Below are 23851 nucleotides of genomic sequence, written 5' to 3' on the forward strand. Positions count from 1 at the left end.
TAATTACCACCAGTTTCCTACCCTGCGAATTCGACGGTAAGTCTTAAAGAATCTGTTGCTGCCAGTACAACACGTTCTTAAAGTGATGAGATTTAACTACTTCCCGTCTGGCCCATGTATATAAACGGCTAGACGGGAGCAGTGCAGGGAAGGGTGGTCGTTTATAAATGTCCTCCCACTTTCCTGCCTGTGCACGCTCCCTGTGTCCTCCGGATACAGCGGAACACTGATCGCTGTACAGGACCTCTGTGTGAGTTCCCGATCATGTGATCACTGATTGGCCAATCAGTGATCACATGCAGAGTAGTAAGCAAGATGTCACTTCCTGACATCATTGCTTACTACTTGTGAAATCTGTGAATGATCACAGAGATCACATAGTACAGGGCTATTCACAAAAACCTTTTTACCATGTGACAAGCTGTGACCAATCACAGCTCTCACAGTATTTCTCAATAACTGCAGGAATGCAGCGAGAGAGAAGGAGAAATTATTGCATTTACAGCCTTTACACTTTTTTTTTCAAAATGTTTGGACTTTTTCATTTATATAGCAAAAAAAAAATAAAATCCCAGTGGTGAATAAATATCACCAAAATAAAGTTTTATCTGCATGACCGCGCAATTGTCATTCAAAGTGTGATAGCGCTGAAAGCTGAAAATTTGCCTGGGCAGGAAGGGGGTGAAAGTGTCCAGACTTGAAGTGGTTAAAACCACCTAAATTTAAAGGGAACTACCACCAGAAATGTGTCGCTAAGTCTTTGTTGAAATATTATTTATTTATTACAGGTACTTCTATAGCACCGTCAGTTGCAGCACTTCACATATATATTGTACATTCACATCAGTCCCTAACCCTCAGGGGGTGTACAATCTAAGGTCCCTAACTCACATTCATACATACACATACTAGGGACAATTTAGACAAGAGCCAGTTAACCTACCAGCATGTCTTTGGAGTGTGGGAGGAAACCGGAGTACCCAGAGGAAACCCATGCAGGCACAGGGAGAACATGCAAATTCCAGGCAGGTGGTGTCGTGGTTGGGATTTAAACCGATAACCCCGTAGCCATTTTGCTGCCCAGACAGTATTCAGTCAGTGTGTGTGTTTCCTACAGATGGATTCAGTAATGGGAACCCACCAGAGAGATGTGCCTGTCCTCTGTATTCCCGGGACTCCACTCAGGAAGATCAGGAGATCCCTCAGGAACATCAGGAGATTCCTCAAGAGGATCAGGAGATCCCTCAGGAACATCAGGAGATCGCTCAGGAACATCAGGAGATCCCTCAGGAACATCAGGAGATCCCTCAGGAGGATCAGGTAGCTAAACATCGCAATAACCATGATATTCTTGAGTTTCATCCTATTCTATACATTCTGTATGTTGTGTGTTATCTAGTTTGAAGGGCTGATTGTTGTTAAAGTTGAAGATGAAGAAATCTTTGGGGAGAGCAATGACCCACATAAGCAGGAGGAAGGTCCTCCAGAGATCATCCCAGGTGAGGAATAAACACTAAATCCAGAGAAGAGTCCCAGATCCTCCTTGTTCAGTCACTACAACAATCTCTTCTTCTCCCCCCTCCTCTGTCAGTAGACAGTAATGGGGGGACAGTATGTGCCCAGTGGGGGGGTCAGGAGCCATCAGCCTCTATTAGACTCCGGCTCTCCTCCTCACATCATGTCATTGAGATGTGACCAGTCTCCCCCCACACACTCTCTGGGGTCTTTCATACATCTCAGTACAGGGGGCTTCACTCTCATCTTTATTCACAGACACCAGAGAGACTCAGAGAGACATCAAAGCTGAGGAGGAGGAAGAAGGATGTGTGAGGATTAAAGAGGAGGAAACCCCCATAGAGATCAGCACAGGTGAGCAGAACTAATCATGGAAAACACATCCACTTGTAGGATGCTTCTCATTGGACAATCATCCAAATGTGCCGGTTTACAAAGTGGAGTTGAATGGGATTGCGTGAAGGAACAACCCCATAGTTAAAGTTTTGTTTTTTCTATCACGTCTTTCTCAGTAGCAATGGCAAGCAGGACAAATAGATGGTGGAATCTCTATCACATCAATGGGGACACAAACCATTTGAGAATCTGGACAGAAGTTTTAACCTCACCTACACCATCCAACATCCGCAAATATAACATCATTAAATCCGTGTCATTATATGTGTGTTTCCTACAGATGTATGCAGAAATCCGCCAGAGAGATGTCCCCGTCCTTCCCGGGACTCCACACAGGAACAGGAGGATCAGGAGTTCCCTCAGGAACATCAGGAGATCCCTCAGGAGGACCAGGTAGATAGAACTAAAAGGTTTGACTTCCTATTAAAAAAAAATGGTTTGGTAGAAACCAGTCTGCTCCGGAAGATTTTACCCCCTTCATGACAGGCCATTTTTTTGCTATTTAGCACTTGCGCGGTCATGCAACACTGTACACAAACAAAATTAATATCTGTTTTTTTTTTCCCCGCAAATAAAGCTTTCTTTTTTTGGTATTTGATCACCACTGGGTTTTCTTATTTTTTATTATATAGACAAAAAAAGACCAAACATTTTGAATAAAAAACAATGTTCTTTTCTTTCTGTTATAAAAAATATCCAAGAAAAATAATTTTAAAAAATCTAATTTATTCATAAACTTGGACTTTCTTTTGATGGAATTTGATCACCACTGGGTTTTCTTATTTTTTATTATACAGACAAAAAAAGACTGAACGTTTTGAAAAGAAAAACAAACAATATATTTTCTTTCTGTTATAAAACATATCCAAGAAAAATTATTTAAAAAAAATCTAATTTATTTATAAACTTGGACTTTCTTTTGGTGGAATTTGATCACCACTAAGTTTTTTTATTTTTTACTATATAGACAAAAAAAGAACGAACATTTTGAAAAAAAAAGCAAACAATATTTTTTACTTTGTTATGAAACAATAAAAAAAATAAAAAATCTAATTTCTTCATAAATTTAAGTCAGCATGTATTCTGCTACATTGATTGGTTTATGCGAACTTTATAACATCTACAAACTGTTGCATACAGTGAGGAACAGAAGTATTTGAACACCCTGTGATTTTTCAAGTTCTCCCACTTAGAAATCATGGAGGGGTCTGAAATTCACATTGTAGGTGCATTCCCACTCTGAGAGACAGAATTTAAAAACAAATTCAGGAAATCACATTGTATGATTTGTAAAGAATGTATTTGTCTTGCACTGCTGAACATAAGTATTTGAACACCTGAGAAAATCAGTGTTAATATTTGGTACAGAAGCCTTTGTTTGCAATTATAGAGGTCAAACGTTTCCTGTAGTTCTTGACCAGGTTTGCACACACTGCAACAGGGATTTTGGCCCACTCCTCCACACAGATCTCCTCTAGATCTGTCAGGTTTGGGGGCTGTCGCTGAGCAACACGGAGTTTCAGCGCCGTCCAAAGATGTTCTATTGGATTTAGGTCTGGAGACTGACTAGGCCTTCCCCCCAGCCAGTGTTAGCTAGTGCCAGACTGCCCGCCGTACTATCACAGTCCTACTATAAGTCGCTAATCACCCCCACTACCAGTATAGCGTCATAGCTCTGTAAATTCCAGCATGTATACCATAGTTTGTAGACGCTATAATGTTTGCACAAACCAATCGGTATACACTCATTGGGATTTTTTTTTTTTTTCTAAACACATGTCAAAGAATGCAGAATATACTTTGGCCTAAATATATTAATAATGTATTTACATATATACTGTATATGTATATATATATATATATATATATATATATATAGAAAGAAAATTGAATTGCTGCACATAAAAAACTTTTATTGTTGAATATATATATATTCAACAATAAAAGTTTTTTATGTGCAGCAATTCAATTTCCTTTATATATAGAGAGAGAGAGAGAGAGAGAGAGAGAGAAAGAAAGAAAGAAAGAAAGAAAGAAAGAAAGAAAGAAAGAAAGAAAGAAAGAAAGAGAAAGATAGAAAGAAAATTGGATTGCTGCACATAAAAAACTGTTATTGTTGAAAAATCACCATACAAAAGGGTGATCCAAAATAATGGACAAAGCCGTACATCATAGTGTTCAACACTATATATATATATATATATATATATATACAGCAGATATGTTTTATAACAGAAAGTAGAAAATATTGAGTTTTTTTATGTTGTTACGTCTTTTTTCATTTATATATAAAAAAAAGAAAAAATCTTCATCACCCCCCCGCCCCCCAAGTAGTAGTGTCACTATGGTAACACTGTACTGCTAGGGTGACAGTATGTTTTAAAAAAAACAAATAATAATATAAAAAAATAAAAGCATTTTTTTTAAATTATAATTTTTGGTTATAAACTAATTTGGGTTTTTTTTTTTTTTACTGAAAAGATAACTGAATACATTTTGGCCACGATTTATGAAGAAAGATTATTTATTTGCAAAATTGTATAACATTTTGCAACATTTTTGGACTTTTTCATTTATATAGCAAAAAAAAAAAAATCCGAGTGGTGAATAAATACCACCAAAATAAAGTTTTAACTGTCTCAAAAAATGCTAAAAAATGCATATGGATACAGTGTTGCATGACCACGCAATTGTCATTCAAAGTGTGATAAGCTGAAAATTGGCCTGGACAGGAAGGGGGTGAAAGTATCTGGACTTAAAGTGGTTAAAATTTTTATTGAGTGCGTGTACTCAGATCTGTTGCATATGTGCTTTCTCCTTGATTGGGTTGAGTAACCACATTTCTATTGTAGGTTGGTCTGTAGAATGGTAACATTTAGTAATTTTAGGGTACATAATTTACTATTTTTTTTTTTTTTTGTATGAAGGATGGACATCCTATTGATAATGAAATTGAAGCAGACAAGATTAATTCTAAAGAAGAAGAACATGAGACGTATGTGAGGGGCAAGGAGCCATGTAAGGAGGAGGAAGAATCCCCTCCAGAGATCAGCTTAGGTGAGGAATAAACACTAAATCCAGAGAAGAGTCCCAGATCCTCCTTGTTCAGTCACTACAACCATCTCTTCTTCTCCCCCCTCCTCTGTTAGTAGACAGTAATGGGGGGACAGTATGTGCCCAGTGGGGGGGGTCAGCAGCCATCAGCCTCCATCAGGTCTCACTTTCTTTATATGCAGCCATATTAAAGTCCAACTCCAGCCAAAATGCAGGTGAACCTGCTTTCCGTTTTGTTCATTTTATCTCATTAAATACAACAACAACAACATACCCTATTTATCAACCTGACCTCCAGGCCTTTTGCTGACACTTTACAAGAAAAAAAAAATCAATCTTTTTTTTTCTAGAAAATTAGTTAGAACCTCCAAACATTTATTTTAATTTTATAATATTTTTTAAATCAGAGGCCCTAGAGAATAAATTTGACGGGTTTTGTCATTTTATATGTCACACAGTATTTGTGCAGCGTTTTTTTAAACGGGAGAAAAAAAAAATCATCTACTTTTTTGAATTTTAATGCAAAAAAAAAACCACAATACATAACCCAGTTTTTTTGTAAAATATAAAAGATGATGTTACGCTGCATAAATACCAAATGTCAGGCTTTAAAATCACGTATGCAACAGCGACAAACGATGAAAATGTTACTATCCATTGGCAACGCATTTAAAATCCTTTACAGGTTGACACTTTAGATTTACAGAGGCTGTCTAGTGCTAGAATTACTGCCTGTGAGCTGACGTTCACAGTGATACCTCACATGGGTGGGACGATCTCTGTTTATATGTGTGTGGGGCTGACGTGTGCGTTCGCTTTTGCGCGTGAGCATGGGGGTACTTTAAATTAAAAAAAACACAATTAAAAAAATGTATACATTGAGGAAAAGAAGTATTTGAACACCCTGCAATTTTGCAAGTTCTCCCACTTAGAAATCATGGAGGGGTCTGAAATTCACATTGTAGGTGCATTCCCACTCTGAGAGACAGAATTTAAAAAACAAATTCAGGAAATCACATTGTATGATTTGTAAAGAATGTATTTGTCTTGCACTGCTGAACATAAGTATTTGAACACCTGAGAAAATCAGTGTTAATATTTGGTACAGAAGCCTTTTTTTACAATTACAGAGGTCAAATGTTTCCTGTAGTTCTTGACCAGGTTTGCACACACTGCAACAGGGATTTTGGCCCACTCCTCCACACAGATCTCCTCTAGATCTGTCAGGTTTGGGAGCTGTCGCTGAGCAACACGGAGTTTCAGCGCCGTCCAAAGATGTTCTATTGGATTTAGGTCTGGAGACTGGCTAGGCCACTCCAGAACCTTGATATGCTTCTTACGGAGCCACTCCTTGGTTATCCTGGCTGTGTGCTTTGGGTCGTTGTCATGTTGGAAGACCCAGCCACGACCCATCTTCAATGCTCTGACTGAGGGAAGGAGGTTGTTTCTCAAAATCTCACAATAAATGGCCCCATTCATCCTCTCCTTAATACAGTGCAGTCATCCTGTCCCCTTCGCAGAAAAGCACCCCCAAAGCATGATGTTACCACCCCCATGCTCCACAGTAGGGATGGTGTTCTTGGGATGCAACTCATCCTTCTTTTTCCTCCAAACACGACGAGTGAAGTTTAGACCAAAAAGTTCTACTTTGGTCTCATCTGACCACATGACTTTCTCCCATGCCTCCTCTGGATCATCCAGATGGTCATTGGCAAACTTCAGACGGGCCTGGACATGTGACGACTTGAGCAGGGGAACCTTCCGTGCAATGGATGATTTGAAACCATGACGGCGTAGTGTTCTACCGACAGTGACCTTTGAAACTGTGGTCCCAGCTCTCTTCATGTCATTGACCAACTCCTCCCTTGTAGTTCTGGGCTGATTCCTCACCTTTCTTATCATCAGTGATACCCCACGAGGTGAGATCTTGCATGGAGCCCCAGTCCGAGGGAGACTGACAGTCGTCTTTAGCCTCTTCCATTTTCTAACAATTGCTCCAACAGTTGATCTATTTTCACCAAGCTTCTTGGCAACTGCCCCGTAGCCCTTTCCAGCCATGTGGAGGTCCACAATTTTGTCTCTGGTGTCTTTTGACAGCTCTTTGGTCTTGCCCGTGGTAGTAGTTGGCATCTGACTGACTGTGGGGTGGACAGGTGTCTTTAAAGAGCTCAGACAGGTGCTACTAAGTTAGATTAATGAGTGGAGTATAGGTGGACTTTTTAAAGGCACAGTAACAGGTCTTTGAGAGCCAGAATTCCTGCTGTTTCTCAGGTGTTCAAATAGTTATGTTCAGCAGTGCAAGACAAATAAATTCTTTAAAAATCATACAATGTGATTTCCTGAATTTTTTTTTTTAATTCCGTCTCTCAGAGTTTGAATGCACCTACAATGTGAATTTTAGTCCCCTCCATGATTTCTAAGTGGGAGAACTTGCAAAATCGCAGGGTGTTCAAATACTTTTGTTCCTCACTGTACATTTAATTTTTTTTATTTTTACACTGTTGCTTTACATTTTTTTTAATCACTTTTATTGCTGTCACAAGAAATGTAAACATCCCTTGTGACAGCAATAGCCACGTGACAGGTACTCTTTGTGGAGGGATCTGGGGTCTACATGATCCCAAATTTCTCCTCTGCAAGTAAAAGCATTCAAAACGCCAAGATCAGTGTTTTTGAACGCTTTAAATTTCTTAAAAATGACGCCGTTCAGTGCCAGTAAACCGGAAGTGATGTCAGGTGATCACTTCTGGGGCAGCACGGTGGCTAAATGGTTAGCACTTCTGCCTGGCATTACGATGGTCATTTGGTTTGAATTCCAACCACGGCACCACCTGCCTGCAGTTTGCATGTTTTCCCTGTGCCTGCATGGGTTTCCTCTGGGTACTCCGGTTTCCTCCCACACTCCAAAGACATGCTGGTAGGTGAATTGGCTCCTGTCTAAATTGGCCCTAGTATGCGTATGTATGAATGTGAGTTAGGGACCTTAGATTGTACACCCCTTGAGGGTTAGGGACTGATGTGAATGTACAATATATATGTAAAGCGTGGCGTAAATTGATGGCGCTATATAAGTCCCTGAAATAAATAAACAATACTTTAGCCAATGAAAGCCAATCCCAGCTTTGTTCAGCTGTGCGGCCACTCTGGCTGATCACTTGGGTCTCCTGTTGGGACTGGAGAGCCCTTGAGAGCTGAGGAAGGTGGTGGGAGAGGGGGACGTCCCCACCGGCCGCTTGTAAAAGCAATCGAGCAGCTAGTTAGCAGCTCCGATTGCTTTTAACAAGAGAGCCAATCACCAGCTCTACAAAACGGTCCGTGGGCTCTACAAAACGGTACGTGGGCTCTACAGAACGGTACGTGGGCTCTACAGAACGGTACGTGGGCTCTACAAAACTGTACGTGGGCTCTACAAAACTGTACGTGGGCTCTACAAAAGGGTACGTGGAGAGCCCTTGAGAGCTGCGGAAGGTGGTGAGAGAGGGGGACGTCCCCACCCGCCTGTAAAAGCAATCGAGCAGCTAGTTAGCCGCTCCGATTGCTTTTTACAAGCGAGCCGACCACCAGCTCTACAAAACGGTACGTGGACTCTACAAAACGGTACGTGGGCTGTCCAAAACGGTACGTGGGCTCTACAAAACAGTACACGGGCTCTACAAAACAGTACATGGGCTCTCCAAAACGGTACGTGGGCTCTACAAAATGGTACGTGGGCTCTCCAAAACGGTACGTGGGCTCTCCAAAACGGTACGTGGGCTCTCCAAAACAGTACGTAGGCTCTACAAAACGGTATGTGGGCTCTCCAAAACGGAACGTGGGCTGTCCAAAACGGTACGTGGGCTCTACAAAACTGTACGTGGGTTCTACAAAACGGTATGTGGGCTCTACAAAACAGTACGAGGAGAGCCCTTGAGAGCTGCAGAAGGTGGTGGAGAGGGGGACGTCCCCACTGGCCGCTTGTAAAAGCAATCAAGCAGCTAGTTAGACGCTCCAATTGCTTTTTGCAAGAGAGCCGGCCGCCGGCTCTCCAAACGGTATGTGGGCTCTACAAAACGGTACGTGGTACAACCACTTGAAGTCCAGCGACGTACGGGTACATCGCTAGTCCGCAAGTGGTTATGTAGTTCACCGTATAATAGCTATAAATATACATTAACATTTTTTTTAAAACGCATATTAAAAAAAAATAGTATTTTAAATTGATTATTGTCATATAACCAATTTGAATAAAAATTGGTATCAATACCTGATAATATGTATGAAACTCACAAAAATCAGTAATATAAAACATGCGTACATGAATGATCCATCTCACATGTGTATGGGGGGGTTAGTATTATGTATCCTTTCCAAACAATATACTGTATATATGTTATAGTCATTTATTACTTCCTCATCATGATTGTTTCTATCACTGTGCGGTACATCATGGATTGGATAGGTTGTTACGTTAGTAACAATCGGCCTGCTGATAACAATCGGTCTGTTGATAAAAATCGGTTAGTCTTTTTGGATTATGTGAGACGGTTTCTGGATATGTGCGCCCATGTGTTAAGGCATGTGCTCACGTGTTAGTTTTTTGCAGTATATGCGTGTATGTGACATGGATAATATATGTATGATTTTAATTGTTATTTTTTGTAATTTTCATACATATTGCTATCAGGTATCAATACCAATTTTTTATTAAAGTGGTTATAAAGGCGTAAGGTTTTTTTACATCCATGCATCCATGGTAAAAAAATACCTTAGCTTGTACACCCCTTGAGGTTCAGGGACTGATGTGAATGTACAAAATATATATAAAGTGCTGCGTACATTGATGGCGCTATATAAATACCTGTAATAAATAATAAATAAAAAACCTTCTGTGTTCAGCAGCCTCCTCAATGTGTACCTGAGCCTCATCGAGATCCAGCGATGTGCATGACAGCCTTGGCTGTCCCAGGTCTCTGCCTCCTCATTGGCTGAGAAAGCAAGTGGAAACCATTGGCTCCCACTGCTGTCATTCACAGCCAGTGAGGAGAGAGGGGGTGGGGCTAATCTGCGGCTCAGTGTGTTAATGGACAAATAGAGCAGCAGGTGCCCCCATAGCAAGCCACTTGCAGTGGGGGCACCCGACAGACAGAAGGAGCCAGGAGAGCCTGCGGGGGTTCCCAAGAAGAGGATCCAGGGGGTTGGGCCAAGCCACAGCTCAGTGTGTTAATGGACAAACGGAGCAGCAGGTGCCCCTATAGCAAGCCGCTTGCAGTGGGGGCACCCGACAGACAGGAGGAGCCAGGAGAGCCTGCGGGGGTTCCCAAGAAGAGGATCCAGGGGGTGGGGCCAAGCCATGGCTCAGTGTGTTAATGGACAAACGGAGCAGCAGGTGCCCCCATAGCAAGCCACTTGCTATGGTGGCACCTGACAGACAGGAGGAGCCAGGAGAGCCTGTGGAGGTTCCCGAGAAGAGGATCCAGGGGGTGGGGCCAAGCTACGGCTCAGTGTGTTAATAGACAAATGGAGCAGCAAGTGCCCCCATAGCAAGCCACTTGCTATGGGGGCACCTGACAGACAGGAGGAGTCAGGAGAGCCTGCTGGGGACCCGAGAAGAGAAGGATCCGGGATGCTCTGTGTAAAACCACCGCACACAGCAGGTAAGTATAGACAATAAAAAAGAACCTTTAGCATCACTTTAAGTGGGTTATAGTGTGCGGTTGTATGACAATGCTTATTTTTTCATACTCCTTTTTTATTACGCATTTTTTTAATATGCATTTTTTAATTTATATTTATAGCTATTAGATGGCAAACTATATAAATATGGTATGTTGTTCTTTTTAATTAGATATATATGTCTTTTACTCATTGCCAGTTTTTTACTAATCTAAATAATTGGAATAAATGATGAAATAATCAAACTTTTTGATCAATTTCCATATTAATTAATTAGTACACAAAAGGTAAGATTACACAGCTTGAGTAATAGGATCTAAAATATGCACTAAAGATGCCTAAAAGATGTATATATAATGTCTTTTATGCTTTACCAATTTTTTACTAATCCAATTAATTTTTCATGACATTTTTTATCAATTTCCATATTAATTAATTAGTATATAAGTGAGTGATTACAGTTATTACGGGTTACACAAAGGATAAATTATACAACTGGAGTAATAGGATCTAAAAGATGTATAAAGGGTGTCTATATTTTTTTTAATTGTAATGTATATTCATAGCTATTAGATGGCAAGCTTCAAATATATATATATATATATATATATATATATATATATATATATAGACATACAGTGAAGGAAATGCGTATTTGATCCCCTGCTGATTTTGAATGTTTGCCTATTCACAAAGAAATGATCGGTCTAAAAATCGAATGTTCAGTGTATTGTAACACTGAGAGACAGAATAGCAACAAAAAATTCAGCAGAAATTCATGTCTAACAACTGATTTGCATGTTCACGAGGGAAGTAAGTATTTGATCCCCTATCATTCAGCAGGATTTCTGGCTACTAGGTGTCTTTCATACAGGTAACAAGCTGAGATTAGAAGCAGTCTCTCAAAGAGAGTACTGCTTATCTCATTTTGTTACCTGTATAAAAGACACCTGTCCACAGGAGCAATCGAACAATCAGATTCCAAACTCTCCACCATGGCAAAGACTAAAGAGCTGTCCAAGGATGTCAGGGACAAGATTGTAGACCTACACAAGGCTGGACTGGGCTACCAAACTATCTCCAAGCAGCTTGGTGAGAAGGTCACAACAGTTGGTGCAATCATTCGCAAATGGAAGAAACACAAAACAACTGTCAGTCTCCCTAGGTCTTGTGCACCATGCAAGATCTCATCTCGTGGAGTGTCAATGATCATGAGAACAGTGAGGAATCATCCCAGAACTACACGTGAGGATCTTGTCAATGATCTCCAGGCAGCTGGGACCACAGTCACCAAGAAAACAATTGGTATCACACTACGCTGACAAGGATTGAAATCCTGCAGTGCCCGCAAGGTCCCTCTGCTCAAGAAAGCACATGTCCAGGCCGGTCTGAAGTTTGCCACTGAACATCTGAATGATGCAAAGGAGGACTGGTTGGAAGTGTTGTGGTCAGATGAGACCTTTGGCATCAACTCAACTCGCCATGTTTGGAGGAGGAGGAATGCTGCCTATGACCCCAAGAACACCATCCCAACTGTCAAACATGGTGGTGGAAACATTCTGCTTTGGGGTTGTTTTTCTTCTAAGGGGACAGGACAACTGCACCGCATCAAAGGGACGATGGACGGGGTAATGTACCATCAAATCTTGGGTGAGAACCTTCTTCCCTTAGCTAGGGCATTGAAAATGGGTATTGGATGGGTGTTCCAGCATGACAATGACCCAAAACACACGGCCAAGGCAACAAAGGAGTGGCTCAAGAAGAAGCACATTAAGGTCCTGGAGTGGCCTAGACAGTCTCCAGACCTTAATCCGATTGAAAATCTGTGGAGGGAGCTGAAAGTTTGAGTTGCCAAACGTCATCCACCAAACCTTAATGACTTGGAGAGGATCTGCCAAGAGGAGTGGGCCAAAATCCCTCCTGAGATGTGCGCAAACCTGGTGGCCAACTACAGGAAATGTCTGACCTCAGTGATTGCCAGCAAGGGATTTGCCACCAAGTACTAAGTCATGTTTTGTGATGGGGATCAAATACTTATTTCCCTCATGAACATGCAGATCAGTCATCATTTGTTAGACATGCATTTCTGCTGAATTTGTTGTTGCTGTTCTGTCTCTCAGTGTTACAATACACCGAACATTCGATTTTTAGACTGATCATTTCTTTGTGAGTGGGCAAACATTCAAATCAGCAGAGGAGCAAATACGCATTTCTTTCACTGTGTATATATAACCACGGCCGGTATTATAAGGGTTGTATTATTAGTGAAGCTATTTAAGGAGTGATGCACTGTTGCCAGATGGCCACGCCTCTGAAATGTGTTGTCCTGGCAACTGTTGACCTATTGGATCCCTTGGTATCTCTGCAAGGTGGGGTGTAAAGAAACTCCCATGCCCACTCTATGCCCTTTTCGGTGGTCTTGACAGCTAGGAAAGCAGCTGCCCCAAGGTTCAGCAAGCCTTCCCTGTGTAACATCCATCTGGGCTACAGGCGGCTGGCAAGTGCGGTAATCCCCCAACAGGATTGAGGGACTCCATGCGGATTTGTTACTAATTGATACGCATGGCACAAGACTTTTCATTGTGAGGTCATATGTATTTTGAATCTCTCTATATTAAAGGCTTATTACACTAGGGCCGGTGCGCTCTCTCTCTCTCTTTGTTTATGTTCTCACAGCTGACAATGCATACTGTGTCAGAGCAAAGGCCGTGAGGTCAAAGGAACTGCCTGCAGAGCTCAGAGACAGGATTATTGCAAGGCACAAATCTGGGGACGGCTACAAAAAAATATCTGCTGCGCTGAAGGTTCCCAAGAGTACAGTGGCCTCCATAATTCTCAAATGGAAGAAGTTTGGCACAACCAGGACTCTTCCAAGAGCTGGTCGCCCGGCCAAACTGAGCAATCGGGGGAGAAGGACCTTACTAAGAATGGCGACCAAAAACCCGATGGTCCCTGTGACTGAGCTCCAGAGATCCCCTGTGGAGATGGGACAAAGTTCAGAAGGACAACCATCACTGCAGCCCTCCACTGATCTGGGCTTTATGGCAGAGTGGCTAGACGGAAGCCTCTCCTCAGTGCAGAACACATGAAAGCCCAATTGGAGTGAGCAAAAAGCAGCTGAAGGACTCAGACTGTGAGGAACAAGATTCTCCGGTCTGATGGAACCAAGATTGAACTGTTTAGCCTGAAATCTAAACGATGTGTCTGGAGGAAACCAGGCACCGCTCATTACCTGCCCAATGCCATCCCAACAGTGAAGCATGGTGGTGGCAGCATCATGCTGTGGGGGTGTTCTCCAGCAGTGAGGACTGGGAAGACTGGTTAGGGTTGAGGGAAAGCTGAATGGAGCAAACTACAGAGATATCCTCAACGAAAACCTGTTCCACAGCATTCAGGACCTCAGCCTGGACTAAAGGTTCACCTTGCGATCCTAAGCAAACAGCCAAGACAACACAGGAGTGGCTTAGGGACAACTCTGTGAATGTCCTGGAGTGGCCCAACCACAGCCCTGACTTGAACCCTATTGGACATCTCTGGAGAGACCTGAAAAGTTCTGTCTACCGATGGTCCCCATCCAACTTGACTGAGCTTGAGAGGATCTGCAAAGAAGAATGGCAGAAAATCCCCCAATCCAGGGGTGCAAGGCTTGTCACATCATCCCCAAAAAACTCGAGGCTGGAATTGCTGCCAAAGGTGCTTCAACAAAGTACTGAGTAAAGGGTCTGAATACTTATGTCCATGTCTTATTTCAGTGTTTTCTTTATAATAAATCCACAGATATTTCTAAAATTCTGTTTTCGGTTTGTCATTATGGGGTCCCGATTTCAGATTTAGCCACTTCCCGTCCAGCCCATGTACATAAACGGCCAGACGGGAGCAGTGCAGGAGCAGGTTGCCGTTCATAAACGGCGCCCGCATTTACAGCCTGTGTGCGCTCCCTGGGAACATGTGGCACTGCAATACGGTGCCCACTGTGTCCGGAGACACCGATCGCTGTACGGGACCTCTTTGTGAGGTCCCGGTCATGTGATCACTGATTGGCCAATCAGTGATCACATTAGTAGTAGTAAGCAAGATGTCACTTCCGGACATCATTGCTTACTATGTGTGAAATCTGTGAATGATCACAGAGATCACATGGTACAGGGCTATTCACAACAGCCTTGTACCATGTGACAAGCTGTGACCAATCACAGCTCTCACAGTATTTCTCAATGGCTGCAAGAATGCAGCCAGAGAGAAGGAGAAATTATTGCTTTTACAGACTTTATGGGTGTAAAAGTAATCAGTGTAAAAAAAGAAAAACAAAATCTTCATCACCTCCCACAAGTAGTACAGTGTCACTATGGTAACACTGTACTGCTAGGGTGATGGTATGTTAAAAAAAAACAAAAATAAATAAATAATATAAAAAACATTTTTGAAAAATTATAATTTGTGGTTATTAACTAATTTGGGTTATATTTTTATGTCACTAAAAAGATAACTGAATACATTTTGGCCAAGATTTATGAAGAAAGATTATTTGCAAATTTTTTTCAAAATGTTTGGACTTTTTCATTTACATAGCAAAAAAAAAAAATCCCAGTGGTGAATAAATCCCACCAAAAGAAATGTATCTGTCTCAAAAAAAAATGCTAAAAAATTCATATGGGTACAGTATTGCATGACCGCGCAATTGTCATTCAAACTGTGATAATTGGCCTGGACAGGAAGGGGGGGAAAGTGTCCGGACTTGAAGTGGTTAATAAGGGAAAAAAAATGAATTTAAACAAGTGTAGTATCAGGCTGCAACATGGCAAAATTGAAAAAAGGGAAGGGGGTCTGAATACTTTATGAATGCACTGGATGTCTCCTAGAAGTTACACAGAGTTAGGGACCGCAGTAATCAGAGAGGCCTGGACAGGACAGTGTGGCTCAGCCTGTATAGAGAGTGTGCTGGAGAACCTTTTATATGGTCCTGTTGGGGAGATTTACCTTCACTTCCTGTCAAGTCTCTAGCAGAGATAAAACCAAAAAATAGATTTTTTTTTTTGTTAAAGTGGAGAAGGCTTGGAACCTAGAACTGGGATACATGCTCCATTTTTTCGTACCTAAATAAAATAAAAAATAATAAAATAAATTATAAAAAATTATTTATTTTTTATTATTATTATTTTTGTTTATTTTTATTTTATTTATGTTTTACATGTGGGAAGACATTATATGCTAGCCGCACAAGTTCTTTAAGAGGTCGATAGCGCTGAGGGTTTTCTATACACATGTCTATACTTACCTTCTATGTGCAGTGGTTTTGCACAAAGCAGCCCGGATTCTTCTCTTCTCGGGTCCCCCGCAGGCTCTCTTGGCTCCTCCTTTCTGTCGGGTGCCCCCATAGCAAGCAGCTTGCTATGGGGGCACCCACTGCTCCGTGTGTCCATACACACACGGAGCCGTGGCTTGGCCCCACCCCTTGGATCCTCTTTTTGGGTCGCCAGCAGGCTCTCCTGGCTCCTCCTTTCTGTCAGGTGCCCCCCTAGGCAAGCAGCTTGCTATGGAGGCACCCACTGCTCCGTGTGTCCATTCACACACAGAGCCGCGGCTTGGCCCCACCCCCTGGATCCTCTTTTCGGGTCCCCAACAGGCTCTCCTGGCTCCTCCTTTCTGTCAGGTGCCCCCGTAGCAAGCAGCTTTCTATGGGGGCACCCGCTGCTCCGTGTGTCCTTTCACACATGGAGCCGTGGCTTGGCTCCACCCCCTGGATCCTCTTCTCGGGTCTCCAGCAGGCTCTCCTGGCTCCTCCTTTCTGTCGGGGGCCCCCATATCAAGCAGCTTGCTATGGGGGCACCCACTGCTCCGTGTCTCCATTCAAATGGAGCTGCAGCTTGGCCCCACCCCCTGGATCCTCTTTTCGGGTCCCCAGCAGGCTCTCCTGGCTCCTCCTTTCTGCTGGGTTCCCCCATAGCAAGCAGCTTGCTATGGGAGCACCCACTGCTCTGTGTGTCCATTCACACATGGAGCTTCGGCTTGGCCCCACCCCCTGGATCCTCTTCTCGGGTCCCCAGCAGGTGCTTCTAGCTCCTCCTTTCTGTTGGGTGCCCCCATAGCAAGCTGCTTGCTATGGGGGCACCCGCTGCTCCACATGTCCATTCACACACGGAGCCGCGACTTGGCCCCACCCCCTGGATCCTCTTTTCAGGGTCCCCCGCAGGCTCTCCTGGTTCTTCCTTTCTGTCAGGTGGCCACACCTCCTCGCTTTTCTCATTGGCTCACTGGCTGTGATTGCACCAATCGCTCCCGCTTGCTGTCTCAGCCAATGAGGACGCAGATTCTGTTGTGCACATTGCTGCATCTCGATTGGGCTCAGGTAAGTATTGTGGGGGCTGGGGGCACTGCTGCACACAAATGCATTTTTATATATTACAAAATATATGAAAAATATTTTTAAAATATATTTTTATATATTAAAAAATGCATTTCAACATGCAGTGTGTAATAAATAGTTTTTTTTTAAATATATTCTGATTTTTTTTAACATATAAAAAAGTCATTTTAACATATATTTTTACATATATTTGTAAATGCATTCCAAAAATGTAGATTTGTATTTTTAAAGACATTCAGTATATTTGAAATGTATTTTTAAAAATAAATTTCATATCATTTGTAATAAAAGCGCATTTCAACATGCATATAGATATATATATATTTGTATTTATTTATTGAAATATATATTGAATATGGTCAAAATTGTAGCATTTAAAATATATTTTTCTTCCATATGGGTTGGGCTGGGCCTTGGGAGGTGCTATGCAGATATCAGAATGCGATGGTGCCGAGCCTCCATGGTTGAGAGAACTGAAGTCCAGTAAATGAAGGGGAGGGCTCTGGGTCAGGTTGGAGCTCTGTGTGACTTGTTGCAGCTTCTAGTGAACAATGTGGGAAGCTCACAGTGTGCAGTAAAATCAGAGTAAGCCATTGCAGTCCTGTAGAAGAGCCGGTACAAGACTGAAGGGATGCCTGGAGTTCATCTTTAATGGTTTTTACTGCTTGTTTTCCCTAGAGGGAAGATTGAGAACTTACCAAACAGAAGAAAGGCCTGTGAGCTCAGAGGAGGATGGAATCACTTTGGATTTTGCAGAAGAAACAGCCATCGCTCCAAACCACGCCCTTCTGCTCCACCGCCCACATCCATCCCAACATCTTTCCTTAGAGCCAGCTCTCTCCAAAGATCGATATCAGCCCACATTGGAGAGGCCGTACGCCTGTTCTGAATGCGGGAAATGCTTTTCAGACAGAAGCATCCTTCAGAGACATGAAAAAAGCCACACAGGCGAGAAGCCGTTTTCCTGTTCCATGTGCGGGAAATGTTTCATCCAGAAGTCCTGCCTCATCCGGCATCTGACGACACATAAAGGGGAGAAGCCTTACAAGTGTTATGAGTGCGGGAAGTGCTTTACCAGAAAATCCGGCCTGGATGGGCATCAGATGATTCACACGGGAGAGAAGCCACACTCCTGCCCCGAATGCGGCAAAGGTTTTCCGCACAAATCCCAGCTGCGAACACATCACAAAATCCACACGGGCGATTTGCAGTTTTCGTGTTCCGACTGCGGCAAACTTTTTGTACAGAAGTCGCAGCTCGTCCGGCATCACCTGACGCACACGGGCGAGAAGCCGTTTTCGTGTTCGGAATGCGGGAAGTGTTTTATGCTGAAACAAAGTCTAGATAAACATCACATGACGCATACCGGGGAGAAGCCGCATGCGTGTTCCGAGTGTGGGAAGAGTTTCATCCTGAAACAAACCCTTGCCAAACATTGCCTGACTCACACTGGGGTGAAGCCATATTCTTGCTCGATATGTGGAAAACGGTTTACAGGAAGGAGCAATCTTTCGAACCATCAGAGGCTTCACACGGCCGACAAGACCTTTTCTTGTTCTGAGTGCGGGAAATGTTTCACCCGGAGGGACTGTCTTTTTTCCCATCAGCGGACTCACTCGGGGGAGAAGCCTTACTCATGTCTGCAGTGTGGTGAATGTTATTCCCACAAATCGTGTCTTATGAGGCATGAAAGGGTTCACAGAGGGGAGAAGCCATACCCGTGTTCCAAATGCGGCAAGTGTTTCACGGAGAAAGCCCGGCTCGTCTCGCACCTAAGAGTCCACACCGGCGAGCGCCCCTACACGTGTACCGAGTGTGGGAGAGGCTTCAAAGAGCGATCCGTGTTGATCAGACACAAGAGAATTCATATGGGTGATCCGTAGCATTCATGACCTGAAGGTGGGGAACATTTTTCGCCAAAAGTCTCCCTTATATCACAAATGAGAAAAAGGAGAGAAGCGCCTCTAAGTGCAATAAGTCTTTTAATTCAAGTCTAAATGTAGAAACACTCACATGTGTGAAGTAATCATAAGCTTAAAAACCGTGGTTAACAATAGTTAACGGTGGGGTGGTAACCCGGGTGAAGATCCGTCATCTTACTGCGATGTGGGGAGGTCAGCTCTCGGTGCACTCCTTTTTCAAGCAGCTTGAAAAAAGAGTGCACTTCCGCCTTCCACGGCCAGTGCATGCTCCGAAACGCGCCACAGCGCACCCTGGGATCTGACGTCATCACGGCCACGCCGCCGCTACGTTCCATCCAGCTCTGAGGGAGGACGTGCATGCAGGCCGGCCTCACCGCTGTTCCCCTCCAGTCACCACGCTGTTCCAGCCGAGAGCTAACCTCCCCACATCGCAGTAAGATGGCGGCTCCTCACCCGGGTTACCACCCCACCGTTAACTATTGTTAACCATGGTTTTTAAGCTTATGATTACTTCACACATGTGAGTGTTTCTACATTTAGACTTGAATTAAAAGACTTATTGCACTTAGAGGCACTTCTCTCCTTTTTCTCATCTACAGAAGTTGCTACAGCTTATTTGGAAGCCTTGCCAGTCAGTGCCACACGGAATCCTACGCTCTTCATACAGTAGCTACTAATACCACCATCACCCCATACTACCATTTCCCAGGACTTTGCAGTGTTTGCGCTGTTACAACCCTTCCTCATTTTTTCTGAATCCCTTATATCACACCCCGGTTGCCAAAAGCAGCAGGTGGTTCAGGACGTGGCAGCTTCTTGTGGATCTCAGGTGGACATGGGTCAATCCAGTTGTTTTCAGGTTCCGAGGGATTGCAGTCGTTTCCTCACCCCTAGATGAATGAAATAAATAGAACGAGCTGTCAGACCACGTGTCTCAACCTCTATTTGTTGTGTTGCGGCGCTACGACAATTGCGCTGTCATGCAACGCTGCACCCAAACGAAATTTACTTCCTTTTTTTCCCACGAATAGAGATTTCTTTTGGTGGTATTTGATCGCCTGTGTGGTTTTTATTGTTATATAAACGACTAATAGTGGAACTGCGGTGAGCATTCTGACACTGGGGGGGAACTGACTTGGTGTCACTGACATCCCTAGTGACACCAATACAGTGATCGGTGCTAATAAAAAGCACTGACACTGTACTAATGGCATTGGGCAGGAAGGGGTTAACATCTGGGGCGATCAAAGAGATAGTTTTGTGCTGTGTGTGCTTTACTGTGTAAGCAGGCTGCTTTGTATGGCTGTGCTATGCAGAGCCACATAAAGCAGCGTGCTGGAGCTGAAAGGGGAGAGATCTGTATTGTTTACATACAGACCTCTCCCCCGTCACTGGGACCCGGTGATCGGCCACTAAAGCCGCCAATTGCGGTGCGGGTAGGGCGCGCGTGTAAATACAAAATCACGTATATATACGTGATTTTGCGCAGCCCTGCCGCCCTGTAGCAGTAGTTCTGCTCTAGGGCGGTTGGGAAGCGGTTAATGCCGCCCTAGCCAATCACAGGGAAGATGACCCTGAGGATTCTGGGAGAGGCTATTTATTCTTTAAGCACACTGAGCTCTAGGTCTTTCCTGGAGAGGATTGAACCAGCCTGGCAGAGGACATGCTGTCCTCCCAGGCACCTGCTGCCATGCGGCCTCAGGTGGGTGACCTGAAGGCCTGAAGAGCGTGTCTTGGAAATTCGCTTTAACGAATTTCTCCTTACCGTGAGTACTCGCAGTTGGATGCGCAGAAATCCCCCATAAAGCTGTGCGAATCTCGCTTACCACGACTGCAGCTAAACTACACGATTCCTGCCCATCCAACTACTTTAGCTTCTGTTGAAATGTGGGGAATTGGAGCTCCTTATACCTGGAAATGATCACACGACACCTTCAGGTTGATGGTTGAATTCACATAAGGAAAGTTTTCATTCTCCCCTCTGGTTTTATTACAAATACACACACGCCCCCCCACATGAATAAGGTCAAATCCCTCCCACAGAACAATGCAATGGGGAGTGCCTATACACAGGATGTACATTCCGATTGGAGCATAGCCTTTCCTATTATCTGTCACTGGTCCTCCCCCATGAGCCTTCTGAGGTCAGCAGACTTCCTCCCCTTCCCCCCATGAGCCCTCTGTGGAGAGCATATCTCCTCCCCTTCCTCCCATGAGCCCTCTATGGAGAGCATATCTCCTCCCCTTCCCCCCATGAGCCCTCTATGGAGAGCATATTTCCCAGCTCCTAGCAGTATGTTCATTCTCTGTACAAGCATTCCCTAGAAATATCAGTCTGTACCTGGATGGGCCCGATACGATCTTTATTAAAACACATCCATCCGGATACAGTTCAGATTGGTAATGGGTTGTAAGATATGCATAAGCCTACACGGGGAGTTCGTACCGCTTGGCGCCTTGCGGCACGGAGTCCATGTGGTACTATGCTGCTGATATGTGGATACAGGCCCGCGGTCTACTGCCAGCGGCATTCGCATCGAATGCCGTGGTGGTATACACGCCGGTCTATAAGCGCAGATCCGCCATCTCATCCATTACCGAGCTGAGTACTGTAATACATACATTGTACATGCGCATGGCCCAATTGCAGCCTTCAGAGCTTTAATTAAGCCACACGAGAGACATATGAATAACACTCATATATGACACATTTAAAGTTCGACCAACAATACAAAATTTCCATGACATTCCCTCCTGTTTTATCATATTCTCCTCGTGTCCCTTCTTGATCTTCTTCAGCTTGATGGGTGTAGTCTCAAAACCTCAAAGAGTTCCTGTAGTTGTCCCTGAGAATAAAGCTCCACGGGGTACCTGAAACAACAAGACCCGACGCAGACTCGACGCAAACAGGCTTGATTGAAGCAATGATCTCAAGAGCGTTGGAACCTTCACTACAGGAAGGCTCTTGCAGAAACCACAAACAGACTTGTGGTATGAATAAGGCTTGTGATCCCACGGTGGTCTGGGGAGATCCAGCAGCAGATTCTCAAATTACCCCTGCAGACGGGGCCACACAAGGCTGGTCTCGACCCAGACAGTTTTCCAAATCGCAGACACAAACCATGATGAGGCTTGAAGCTTGCTTGGAGGTCTTGGAGAATGTGGTCTTCAGGGAGATAAATTAGAGGGAAGCCAGGACGTAATCTGTAGAGAAGGTGGTTGGTTGGTGAGGTCTTCCTCCGATCAGTGGTTGGAGTGGAATCCCAGGAGCGGGCATGGAGATGTGGTCGTCTGCCCGAGCTTGGCTTACACGGTCGATGAGGCAACAGGAACATCTCACCGCGGCATATAAGAGGCAGAGGAAAAAGAGAAGCATCAGGACATACACTCCCACTTCCTTCAACCAAGATCCGATGGAGAACAGGAGATCTCCCAATCCTCCCAAACCCTTCAACGGATTCCAACCCTCACTAGCTATAGCTCTAGCTTTTCCCTGTAGTTCACTAACTTTGTCCATATGGGCCTGGACCTTGTCATCGGTGTCTTCTATCCAAGTACAACAATCCTCTCCGATGAACTCACAGAACCCCCCTTTGGCGGCTAAAAGATAATCAAGGGCCATCTTCTCCTGAAGCACTAAAATTCCCATCTGCCGTTGTTCTTGGGCAATTTCTCTGACAGCCTCTACGGTCTCGTGGAACATACTATCCACGATGACAGAAAAATTGTTCAGGCGCTTCATAAGTTCTATTCCCCATCCTGTCCATGAGGGGAACCAAGCCCATGCCTGGTCGCCCTCAGAGAACAGCTCCCTGTGAACTCTCCCTGCCATCCTTACCTTCTTGTGGACCATCAACTCTTCATGATCCATCACTACATAGGATGCTGGGACTAGCTTTATGAGGGCACACAAACCTTTCGCGTTCTGGGGAAATGTTCTATAGGCTGCCGAACCACACAGAAAATAGTATGGACCTGTCAGAGCAGAGCAGGAGGAGTTCCTCGTTCGGCCTCTGGCACTGAGCAACAGTTGCACAGACTGGGGGATTGCTCCCTCAGTCTGCACATCACATCCGTCCTTCCAACACACGTGGTCTGGTCGGTCAGTGTGGTTACTCAGAAGGGAAGTCTGGTTAGTCAGATTGACAGTTATACCTCCCTCGCAGGTGGTAGTCCCAACAAACTTGTTACCTGTGCCAAAGCTGATGTTAAAGCACACCTGAGGGCTGCCTAGCTGTCCAGTTACCCATAATGGACTGGTGAGTGCCCTACAGGAGCTAGAGCTAATATTGGTGCTAAAACTGATGTTACCTGCTAAAAATGTGTCATTAAGTTCTACAGACAAATGTCTACATGGGGGCTGACCAGGGGTCCCTTGCTTTTTCATGCCGACGCGGATGTCATATAGGGCATGAACAGCGGCCATTGCGGACATGTGATGACTGGGTGGGGGCTTAGAGCATACCCAACAGTTGGTTTTGTTGGCGGTTCTGGCTAAATGCAGATGCATTTTAAATAAAAGGTTGGGGTATCTGCCGTCTTTTCCTCCGTTCACACACATGTAAGACATACAAACAAAAATAAAAAGGAAAATGACACCCCTCATTCTCTGGTGTAGCTGAAAAGCTTCTTGCAGTGGCTTGCGTGCACCCAGTTGTCTTGTCCCTCGAGCTTGAGTGAGGTAGGTGTCGTCAGCTGGACTTGGTATGGTCCGGTGAACCGTGGCTGGAGTCCGGTTCTTTGATGTTTCTTTAGGACGACCCAATCACCTGGCTCAATAGAAAGAACACCTGTTATTGCATTTGGATCGGGGAGCGATTCGCGAACCCGTTGGTGTATCTTCTGCAGCTCCCGTTGCAGAGATTGCACGTAACCTGTAAGCTGTGAATGCAAAGACGACAACTGTTGAGGAAAGTACAACCCTGTTTTGGGAGGTCCCCCAAACAAC

The 23851-nt window shown here is 44.1% G+C and overlaps 1 protein-coding gene across 1 annotated transcript in view; it reads left to right on the top strand.

Annotated features, from left to right (window-relative positions):
- The window catches only part of LOC149466175 (uncharacterized), a 64114-nt gene extending 45150 nt beyond the window's left edge, over window positions 1–18964 (top strand). Inside the window, exons 9-14 of the mRNA XM_089672710.1 lie at window positions 1123–1320; window positions 1400–1499; window positions 1774–1869; window positions 2192–2304; window positions 4839–4968; window positions 17660–18964. Of these exons, the coding sequence (XP_089528836.1) occupies window positions 1123–1320; window positions 1400–1499; window positions 1774–1869; window positions 2192–2304; window positions 4839–4968; window positions 17660–18864 (1842 nt within the window). The 3' untranslated portion in view covers window positions 18865–18964. The remainder of the gene's footprint in view (window positions 1–1122; window positions 1321–1399; window positions 1500–1773; window positions 1870–2191; window positions 2305–4838; window positions 4969–17659) is intronic.
- Window positions 18965–23851: the final 4887 nt, after the last annotated feature.

The sequence above is a fragment of the Staurois parvus genome, unplaced genomic scaffold, assembly GCF_062004578.1.
Source record: "Staurois parvus isolate SC_StPar_1 unplaced genomic scaffold, SC_StPar_1.0 ptg000132l, whole genome shotgun sequence".
NCBI classification, from domain to species: Eukaryota; Metazoa; Chordata; class Amphibia; order Anura; family Ranidae; genus Staurois; species Staurois parvus.